Genomic DNA, 10,291 nt, shown 5'->3' with positions numbered 1-10,291 from the left:
GATGCAGCTGAATTACTGCTTATGTTTTCAACAGAGAAATAAAAATAAGTAATCCTCTTTCACAGACATATATGAAGTTTCTTTCCATGTTATTCAACAGGCTTTGCTCCAGACCTCAGAATTTGCAAATAAGCTTAATGCTTTACTCATCAAAGCACATAATGGAAGTTTGGCGGGAAAACCCATAGTGACATCATAATTTTCTCCATTCTCTTTTTAATGAGTTTGTGGATATAACTGCTTTTAGGAGGTAAAACTCAGATATTTGAATAATGACAGTAAGAGGATGAGTAACTGAACAAGCTCCAGGGGCTGGAAGACCTTCCCTTCATAGGCTCAGCTCCCTGCACATCCCGTACAAACCTGCGTGCGTTGCAATAGCTGGATCAAAACAGGATGCGGCAGGGAGGAATGATGAATCCCAGGGCAAGTCCGAATTGCCAACCTAAATTACCACGGCTCGTCAGCCTCCCCTGCCTCGTGGGTGCTACATGTGTTGAGGACTGGTTAATCTCTCAGTCCAAATTGTCTAGCGATCACTGGCTTGAGAGACCCAGCCCACCTCTTGCGTTTGGGCAGGAATCTGCCCAAATTCAGCACACTGCCTGCTGAAATATTGCTGTGTCGGCGCGAGGGGCTGGTGCTGAAGTTTACACAAGGTTGCATGGAGCACTGCAGTATGCTGACAGCTGGGGTGTCAGCTCCTGCAGTATCTTGTAAGTCACCTCAGAACGTCTTCCCCATTAAAAGAGGTCTTCAGGCATCACCCGTGCCAATGCTAGCCGCTAAATCGCTCAATCGTACACCCTCAGAGATCTCCTGGGGGGAAAGCACAGCGGTGTTTGCAAACCGTTTTACACACGGCTTCAAAGACGCACCAAGCTGCATTTTGCCTCGCCTTCCTTAAGCAGTAAATGGAAGTGAAATCACCAGCCTGGACTCTGCCTTCCCGGGCTGCTGAGCGCAGCTGGAGCCAGCTGCAGGGCTCACTGGGGACTAGAGATTAACCGCTGGTGGGTGGCTAGCTGCTTCGGCGGGTATCACGAGCAGAAAAGACTCCTCTCGTGACCCCATTTGAGAGATCTGAGAGTTTCCAGAGCTAAGGAAGAAGCAGACCTGGGGGATGTGCTGGGTGGTGACTGGGCTCGGGGTGGTTCTGGGGTGCTCCCAGCCTCTCCCGTCCTCGCTGGCGAGAGCAGACTTTGGAGCTGGGCGCTGCCTCGCCACTGTTTGCTCTCCGAACGGGGCTGGAAACAGCCCGACTTTGCCCCCGCGCCGCTCCGCGTCCGAGGGGAGGCGAGAAAGGAGCAGCAGGAGGAAAGAGGAGTAACGCTTTATTATCATTGTTATTTCTGACTGTAATTAATAAGACAACCCCCTTCGCCCTTCCGCAGAATAGACAGCTCGCAGGGGCCAGCAGCTCCTGGTCCTCAGCCCAGCCCAGCGCTGGGGTCCTGCGGCCCCAACGGCGCGGGGGGACAGGGCCAGGCGGGGGGACAGCACCGTGTGGGGGGGACACGGCGGTGGCGGGTGGGCGCCCAGCAGCTGCTCCTGTCCTGGGCCCACACGGCCTCGGGTTCAAAATGGTGCTGGGAAAGAGAGAACTGGGTGCAAAGCGATGTATTTCGTGGTTACGGATGCGGAGGGATTGCTGCGGGCTGGACCTGCTGACGGGGCTGTGGTGTCCGCAGCAGCTTATCGCACGTTTTTCTCCCCCCCCCACCGTTTCCACTTCGCCCGCTGTCCCCGCGGCCAAAGGGGGGAACTTTACAGGGGGAGGGCTGTGAGGGACGGGGGGCGGGAGGCTCCGAGCCACACCGGGCCGAGCTGGGCCGGGCCGGGGCGGGGCCGGGCGGGGCCCGGGGCCATGTTCGGGGCTCCCCGGGGCGGAGGCCCCCGGCTGCCGGGGCCGAGCCATGTCCGCAGGTGAGGCTGAGGGGCCGGGGGGGAAGGTGGCCGAGGAAGAGGAGGAGGAGGAAGGAGAGGGGGGGACCCGGCTGGGCGGGTCCTGGGGGGCACCGCAGCCTGCCCGAGCGGCGGGGGGGGCACCTTTGCCTGGGGAGAGAGCGTGGTGTTCGTGTGTATTTTCTAACAAGGGTTTGTCAAACAGCTGTGAGAAGAGCCTCGGCCGGCAGCTCGGGCAGGCGTGGGAAGGGGGAGGAAGGTTGTCCAAGTCCCCGCTCGGCTGTGGGACGAGCGCCGGGGTTGTTTGCCTGGCAGCTGGCTCCTGGGGGGTGCGTGGGGAGCATGGGCAGGGAGAGACCCGGTGTGGGGGTACAGCGCTCTGCTGGAGGCTGGCCCGGGGTTTCTTATCCGAATATCCCCAATAGTCGCAATTAAATGCGTTAATTCCGATTAGAAGGGCTCCAGCCCTCGCTTCGTTCTGTCGCTGGTCCCATTGCCCCACCTGGAAAGATGCTTAGGGCAAAGACCCGAATTTGGGGCTTATGGCCAAAACCTGTCCCGAGTCCCCGACAGACGAGGACTGCCCCGAGCACCTCCTGCCCCAGCTGGGGACCTTCAGGTCACCTCGCAGAGCTGTGCCCACTCTGTATTTCTCTTGGCTCTGCTTCTTCAGGGCTAAAAGGCATTTCCATCCCACCCGCCCCCCAGGGGACGGGGCCTGGAGGCTTCAGCCTGAATCTCCCCAGGCTGGAGGGAGACTGGTGCGGGGCGCCTCTGTGCTGGGCGAGCTGGCGGCCAGAGGGCAGGCAGGAGGAAAACAGCAGCCCCAGAGCGAGACCCGACTTCGTGTCGGCAGGGAACCGTCCTCTGGAGCTACGGAAACCTCTTCTGCGCGCTCGCTTGAGGTCAAAGCCCCAAGGGTTGTGTCTGGATCGCCAGCTCCTCCTTGCCAGCCACACGAAAATTGTGGGCAGAAAGGGAGCTCGTCGTTTTACAGCCTTCCCGTCATGATTTTCCCTCCCATCTCCCACATCCAAAGCAGAGCAGCTCTGTGCTGGCCGGGGCTGTGGCATCTGCTGATGCTCCTGACTTTTAGAAGCGGGTAAGGAGTGTGAAATGGGAAGCAGGGAGGCTATTTCTGTGTTTTATTGCTCTTGTATTCGTAGATCACCTAGGAACTGGAGTTCTAAGTAACAGCCGTGGGGCTCGTGTATTGATTTTTTTTTTTTATGCTTATTTATGGCTGATTTATGGTTTAGTCTTCTGTATTGTCTGCCTGGGACAGAGGTTAACAGAACGTGGGGAAGGTCTGCAGCGTGGGCCGCTGCTCCAGCGGGGCAGTTACACAACCGGCTCCATGCGGCTCTCTGTGGGAAGGCCATTCCTCCTTCACCGCAGCAATAAATATTTCGAGCTGCCTAATTATATTTTACTAGAAAACGGGTTAATTAAGAAATGCGCTAGCCTGAGTGATCTTCCTGGTAGTGCTGCAACACTCTGTGCTGGGGTGACTCAATGAACACGAGGGTTTGCCTGCAGCAAACCATGCAGGGATGGCTGTCAGCGGCTTAACCCGCAGGAACTAAGACCTCGAACTCCGGTGTTTTTAAATAAATGCATTTTTAAGTGAACTTTTGTTGTAAATGATCTGCAAGGTTTGTAAAACTCAACCATCTTTTTTGTTTTGAGCCTGTCCACCACCATGCTGAGTGGTGTTGTTAACCTCCTGTGTTAGCTTTAATTAGTTCCAGATGCTTCAAACGTGCTCGTTAAAAACCAGCTTGCCTGATGGGCACCTGTAAGCTTGCTGACCCCGCCTGGGACAGGCTGGAAACAGGTAGCTGGAGAAATTCAGGCTCCTTTCAGAGTAAAGCAGCTGACACTGGATGTCACCATTGTACAGGAGAAACGGAACCGAGGCGGCTGGGACCTTCCTCTCGGTGCGTGACACGGGAAGAACAAGCTTTGTCTGCTGTCTCCCATCCGTTCCCCCTAGGTAGTTTTGCTCCAACCCCTCTCCTGAGAGTTGTGCTGTGATCCAGGCTTTGTGCTGCTCCTTGCATCGGAGCAGGACAGGTTATCAGTCCTCTGGACTCGCTGTAATTGGCAGCGGGACCGCTCTGCAGGCTCTAATTGGTTTTGGTGGATAAACCTCTCAGACGAGTGGCAAAAGTTTTGTTTTGCCCTCTGTTAAATTGCAGGTTTGTGTGAGGTATTCGCGTGTTTTCTGCCCGGAGTCTCTGGCCAAGTGTTTTCTGAAATGATGTAGGATGGTGGTTTAGGTTGCTAGCGAGAAGTCGGTGAAATCTTCAGTGAAAATAACGTGTGAATGCATTTATTTTCCCATCTATAAAAAAAAAAAAGAGGATGTGCCTACATTTATTTTTATGTGGCTCTTACAAGTTTTTATAAGTGGTTCTCAGTCTTTACGTCTTTACGCTTGCAACGCCTGAAGCTGAAACGGATTTAAATGGGGTGGGGAAACGGCCTCGCTGCCCTGGTGTAATGAGACAAGCCCCTCTTCTTGTCCTCGTGCAGAGCAGAGGAACGCGCGCATCGTGACCACCACCCTGCTGCTCACTGAAGAAGTAACGCGGGAAGACCGGGGCTCGGAGGGGAGCTACGTCATGTACGGGGCCTCCTGTGCCGAGATCACCGAAGAAGCTGAATATGTGAAAAAGGTATTTGTGAAGCTGCTGTTGTTTCGTTCCTTTCTTCGCTTGGTAACACGGTGAGCAATCGTGATAGCTGCTGAAGGAGAAAATCCTGACCGTACGCGGTTGTTTACTAGAAATACTATTTTCTCCGCAGCGTTGCTTTAATTATAGCGTGCACTGTCTTGGTTAAACCACTCTGAAACTCGTGAGGTTTTTCCGCCCCTTGTTTAGGGTTGTTGCAAGAGATGCTTCTGTGCTGTCCCCACCCAAACTCGCAGCCCTTGCGAGGCGCAGCTGGGGACGCTTTGCGATAAGAGAGTGTTTAGGATGGGTGCCTTGTGCTTTACAGGTGACGGCAGCAGAGTGAGGTGGGAGCTGATGCATTAGAAAATAAAAGGATATAAGGATATAGCCTTACTGCAAAAAAGGATATATTCTGTGGTGGTGACATTAACTCACGCAGGGTGTGTGAAGGGGTGCTCTGCTCACTGCCAACACCACAACAAATAGCTAGAACATGCTTTTTTCTCTTTTTTTTCTTCCCCTAAGAGATCTTGTGAGCAGTGGGACTCAGCCCAGTAGATATGATGTCTTAGTTCTTTGCTCCAAACAACAGAGCAGCGATGATAACATGCAAAAGCTGTTTTTCTGCATCCTGGCCAAGCCTGAAGGAGCACAGGAATGAGTAAGGGGAAGGATCACTGGGCTGAAACGGTGCTCATTAAGAAATAATTGATCACAACAAGTTCTTCAAAATGCTTATTCCTTTTTCTGCTCAGGTGAGGAGTGAGGCGGAAGAAAAGAAGCGAAAAGAAAGTGATTTATGGTTTGAACTCCTTGAAACGTACAGGCAGCCCTTTGTTTTTAGGGGTTTATTTTTAACAAACGAACTCGGCGGAAAGTAAGAATGGCCTCACCTGCCATAGGCATGCTGCGATCATCTACAAGCTAATTATTCGTGTGGAGTAACAATGCAGGGAGCAGAAGGCAGCTGTTTGTAAGGACTGACGTGCTAAGGCTTTAATATGTGAAGCCCTGGAGAGCGGCGCAGCCGGGAGCTCTGCTGGCCCTCGGGTAGGGCTGGCTGCTCTGCAAAGCTGCCTCCCGGGAAAAGGAAAGGGGTGCTTGCAAGAAACCAGCCTGTTTTAGGGGCTCAGTCATCAGCATCAACTGCTCAGGCTGTTTTTCCGATCCCTTGAGCTTGCTTTCCATGTGTTTCCTTTAGCAGCACCCTCCAGTGCCGGGCGGTAGCCCAGAGCCCAGGAGCGGCGGCTGGGGCTCGAGCTGCAGCCCTGTGGCGGCGAAGATGAGGGAAACGGAGAGGCAGCTGCTGCTGGTCAGCAGGGAGAACCAGGTGCTACGGATCAAGGTGCGTGCTGGGGCTTCCCAAGGTCTCACCCGTGCCTCGTGGCCCAGAGGACAACTGGTTTTGGGGAAGAGGCAGAGCTGCCTTTGCTTCGCCAGCTGGTGCGAGCTGCTCTGTTCTGCCAGACCATGAGATTTGTGTTAAAGCTGCTTCACACGCGCAATTTGTGGGCGGTGAGACAATGTAGTGCTGCTGGTGGCTGACAGCAGAGGTGTTCAGGAGCAGTTTGAAGCACCTCGCTCCTTTTAAACCATCGTCCTTTGTCAAGGAGGGGTGCTTCAGTGCTGAATAAATCTGCCTTTGTCTAGAAACTGAACTGCCTGTTGCACGCTGCTGGCAGGTGGGTAGGATTATTGTTCTTTGACAAGGGAAAATACTGAAAATTGATCTTATAGGGTGCTTGTGTTTTGACATGTGATTATAACATTGTTTTTAAAGCACCATATATGCTTATTGTGAAATTCCCTTTCTAGCTGGAAGCCACAAGGGAAGCGGGCGTGCAGGCTCTCCGAGCTGCCTCCCAGAAACTCTACGAGAACTACCAGACTCGGTCAGAGGAACTCCGAAAAGCTCACGAGGATGAGAAGAAGCAAATACAGGTACAGATCTCCCTGCGTGGGGGCACGATGGTCCTGCTCAGGTATCGAGCTGTTACAGGAAGGTGTTTCTTGTATCCAGTTAACTTGCGGCTGCTCTGAGGTGTGGGGTGGGAAAGCTGGGGCCCAGATACAAATGGATTTTTGGAATGAGTGAGTTTAGCAGCTCTTTGCCCATAGAGGGGGATGTTTCCTACTGTGGGTCAAGCCTGCGGGTACTTGGAGCCCCCAAAATCGCAGTGGGGTCCTGTGCCCACGCACCTGCACACCTTGAGCCGCCCTCCTCGCTCGCAGGCCCGCAGTGGGGAACAGGAAGAGAAGCTCCAGCAGAAGGAGGAGAAGGCCAGGCGGCTCGCCGGCGACGTGGAGGAGAGGTGCGCCCGCATCGCAGACATGGAGCAGCGCGTGCGGAGGATGGAGGAGGTGGGCGCCGCAAGGGTTGAAAAAGTATTTCTGAAGGATTTGTGGTCTTCTGGTACCACAGCGTCCTGTAAAGAGAGGTGGCTGTAGTGCTCAGGTGGTTCCCACTGGCGGCTGAGCACGGCCACTCTCAAGATGTGAAATTTTTGCTAACTAAATATAGGCAAAAACTTTTTTTAAGAGTGAATTTTCTCACGGTAAATCAGTATGCTGCCATCCCTTTGTGGGTTGGTTTAGAGAGGTCAGACTGTTCTGTATCTGCAGCTGGAGCTGAGGTTGATGTAGGTGGCTATTGCTGAATTTTTGGAGACTGGCTAGAGCGGTCGGACCTAAGGCCAAATGTCTCTTTGTAATGAAATGACAGGGCGTGTAATACCACTCTCATAAAACTCTGTTTCCTCAGGAAAAGAAAACCCTGATAGAAAAGAAAATGTCCTATGAAAAGATGCTTCTGCAGATGATGTCGAGGAATGAAGACAGCAAACGGTGATTACATGCACGTGGTGCAGTGCTCCCCTTGTTTCTGGGGGGTGTCTTGGTGTAGGGTGTCGCTATCTACCTGCCCCATGGGGCTCCCGGAGCCTCTGCAGCCCCCCTTACAACTTTTTTTTTTAATATCAGATAACGCTTTATTGCTTATGAACTCGTTGGCGACTTCAGCCTGTGGAGTTATTGATAATTTTAATGATCAACAGGGATTCGGGTTGGCGGGTGGTCCTGCCCCACAGTCTGGTTTATTTTGTGGGGTTTATTTTATGGGTTCATTTGCTCTGCTCAGCAGAGAAGCCTCTCTACGCGTATATGCTCGCGCTCACCCCGTGCTCCTGTCCCCAGGTGCCTGGCCGTGCAGCAGGACATCGCCACGCTGCGGGAGCAGATCGGCCACCTGCAGCGCCTGATCGGGGCACAGCACCAGAGCCTGCGCCGCGTCATCCAGGAGGTGAGGCCCTGCAGCGGGGGAGCAGAGGCCTGGCCCTGCGATTAATGCAGAGCAGGCATCACCCCCAAAATTGGGATTATTGGGGTGGATGGGACGAGCTCGGGCTGTAAACCTGCTGTCGTGAACAGCCCTCAACGCAAATTTCTTCCCAACACGTAATCTGTCGGCTCTCTTTTAGTTTAAAGCCATTACCCCTTGTCCTGTCACTCCCTGATAAAGTCCCTCTCCCCAAACCAGAGGCCTAGATCCTAGAAAGACTCCAGCAAAGTTAAAAGCAATCAGCCCCCTTCCCCAAGTAACTATACAATGCGAACTGCTTTTACTTGCTGACTTTTTAAATATATTTATTCCCGCTGCACACTCCTCACAGAATGCTGGCCTGCCTTTTCCCAACCAGTTAAGGCAAGTCCCCACACCACTTAGCTGTCACAAGAACCTTCCTGCACGTACACCAGCACGAGGCAGACTAAGGAAAATGCGACACCGTGTGTTGGGAAATTGTCTTATGCGTTGGGCAATCACTTAGCTCCAGTTTTTCCTCTGGTGAAAGAAGTGGCTGCAATCCCCCTGGCGTGGCAGGACAGTTAACGCTGTGGTTTCGCTTGTTTTTCGTGTTTCGAGCCTCTTGCAAACTTCCTTTCCTAACTCCTAGGTGGAGGAACTGAACAAAGAACTCAAAATCCAGGACAAAAAAATAGAAGACCTGACGGAAAAGGTGACGGCGCTTGAGACTCAGGTAAGGTCAGGAAGGAGGAAGAGGCATTAAGAGGAGAGATCAGCAGTGGTCCCGTGAAATCCTCTTGTTTCTCGGGTGGGGAAACATCAGGGGAGAGGGCAGCAAAAAGCAGGGAGGGCCCTGCAGGCTGCTGAGCTGGGGGCAGCGCCTGGCTGTTATTTATTTGCATTACATCTTATTTTTTTCCCCCCCTGCAGAATAAAGAACTAAAAGACAGAGTGGCGTTATGGTCCGGCCAGCCCAAGACAAAAGTTTCGAAAGCCATCCTGACAGAGTGAGTGCCTCTGCCCGCGGAGGTTTGGGCAAACTGATCCGGGCCTTGGTGGAAGGGAGCAGATCCACGGCCTGCAGAGGATCCCTCCCTGATGCAGGAAAGGGATCCACGAGCCTGAGGGACGCAGGTCGCTGTGTCCTGGGCAGGGGTCGGGCTCAGCACGGGGCTCCGCTGGGGCTCACGGGAGTCCTGGCTGCCTGGGCGCAGAGCTGCCCTCGGGAAACCAAGGTTTGGGGTCAGCTGCCCCACACGCAGGGCAGCAGTTCTGCGTCACTGGTGGTGTGAGCGTGGCTGTGTAGAGAGGGGTGGCTTTGTGATGGGTTTTCAAGAAAAACAGAGGCGTGGGAAGGTTTCTGAGCGATCCCTGCTTTTCTCTGCCTCACTCCGCAGCCCCCTGCGGGACTACAGGGCATCCCCTTACCTGCTGCTGACCAGGATGAAGAAGCAGGACAGCTGAACGAAGTACTGGGCGCGCATCTCCGGCCTTTGGCAGGAGGACTTCTTGCGTTGCAACGCGCCTTCGACACGTGCCGCTTTTCTCCGAGACGCTGGTGCAGAAGGGGTGCCGCGGAGCTGCTCCTGGAAGGATAAGCCTGGAAACGAGGCACGAGGTGACGAGACAGCCCAGGGGCTGCTGCACACGGGGGGCTCCCCGACTGAGGACTGAGCCGATCCCTCGGTGGTAAACCAGCTTCCGTTTTCCTGAACGCTTTCCACGGTGAGTGGCGGCTTTTGTGCCCCAGTCGGCGCGAGGACGAAGCTCCGCGTTCAGCCTCCCCTTCACCCGAAATCCCGTTTGCGTGGGATTGGCCTCGTTCCCTGGATGGTTTCTGGCATTTATGACCTCGTTTCAATCCAGCATCATCAAAGGGTGATGAGCAGCCCCTGCTCTCTGCACTGGTGCCCAGGTGCAGGTAACACTTCGCCCATCCTACCCCTGTGCCCAGGACAGGCCGGTCCCTCTGCTCTCACACCAAAGCGCGCTGGGGACCGGCTGTCCCTTGTTCGAGATGTCACCTTGTGGTGTGACTCGTGTCCCCTGCATGAGTGACGCTATTTGCACGTGCACCTTTACCTCTGCGCCGGGCTCCTGCGTGCGTTAGGGGAAGGAAAGCCAAAGCGTTGCGTAGTCTGGAGTTTGCCTTCTCACCTGTGTCACAAATAGCAGTATTTTGGAAAAAAAAATAGTATTGATCCTTAAATAAGACTTGAATATACCCAGTTTGTCTCTTCCTTTTCTTGTCTTGCTTCAGAAGCGCTGCTCAAACGTAGCGTCGCTTGGGGATTACCTCTGCTAAGGTGCACGTAAAGGCCTGGTGCTGCAGGGACTCCAGGCGCAGGTGAGCAGCGGTGCCCGCTGGGGTTATCCTCACACCAGTGCTGGCTTTGCAGAGCTT

The 10,291-nt window shown here is 54.0% G+C and overlaps 1 protein-coding gene across 2 annotated transcripts; it reads left to right on the top strand.

The window, feature by feature from the left end:
- Nucleotides 1–1,799: 1,799 nt before the first annotated feature.
- On the top strand, nucleotides 1,800–10,160 carry CCDC68 (coiled-coil domain containing 68). 2 transcript variants are annotated; one of them, XM_066987959.1, is made up of 10 exons: nucleotides 1,800–1,926; nucleotides 4,444–4,586; nucleotides 5,791–5,931; nucleotides 6,402–6,527; nucleotides 6,819–6,947; nucleotides 7,348–7,430; nucleotides 7,779–7,884; nucleotides 8,537–8,620; nucleotides 8,818–8,894; nucleotides 9,285–10,160. In XM_066987959.1, the coding sequence occupies exons 1-10, from the start codon at nucleotides 1,917–1,919 to the stop codon at nucleotides 9,349–9,351; spliced, it is 966 nt and encodes a 321-aa protein (XP_066844060.1). In that variant the 5' UTR covers nucleotides 1,800–1,916; the 3' UTR covers nucleotides 9,352–10,160. The 2 variants fall into 2 exon arrangements, with proteins under 2 accessions (XP_066844060.1, XP_066844061.1); XM_066987960.1 differs by lacking the exon at nucleotides 1,800–1,926 and adding an exon at nucleotides 2,048–3,007 and having other exon boundaries at nucleotides 5,788–5,931; nucleotides 9,285–10,158.
- The last annotated feature ends 131 nt before the right edge of the window (nucleotides 10,161–10,291 follow it).

The sequence above is a fragment of the Anser cygnoides genome, chromosome Z (genome assembly GCF_040182565.1).
Source record: "Anser cygnoides isolate HZ-2024a breed goose chromosome Z, Taihu_goose_T2T_genome, whole genome shotgun sequence".
Taxonomy (NCBI): domain Eukaryota; kingdom Metazoa; phylum Chordata; class Aves; order Anseriformes; family Anatidae; genus Anser; species Anser cygnoides.
Note: the sequence above shows the minus strand (reverse complement) of the source record. Positions and strands in the feature narration are given on the sequence as shown.

Bases quoted from the DNA above. Each gene is read 5' to 3' on its own strand.
- CCDC68 (XM_066987959.1), top strand. The intron at 5,932-6,401 runs GTGCGTGCTGGG...TTCCCTTTCTAG, and splicing joins ACCAGGTGCTACGGATCAAG to CTGGAAGCCACAAGGGAAGC. The intron at 7,431-7,778 runs GTGATTACATGC...TCCTGTCCCCAG, and splicing joins AGGAATGAAGACAGCAAACG to GTGCCTGGCCGTGCAGCAGG.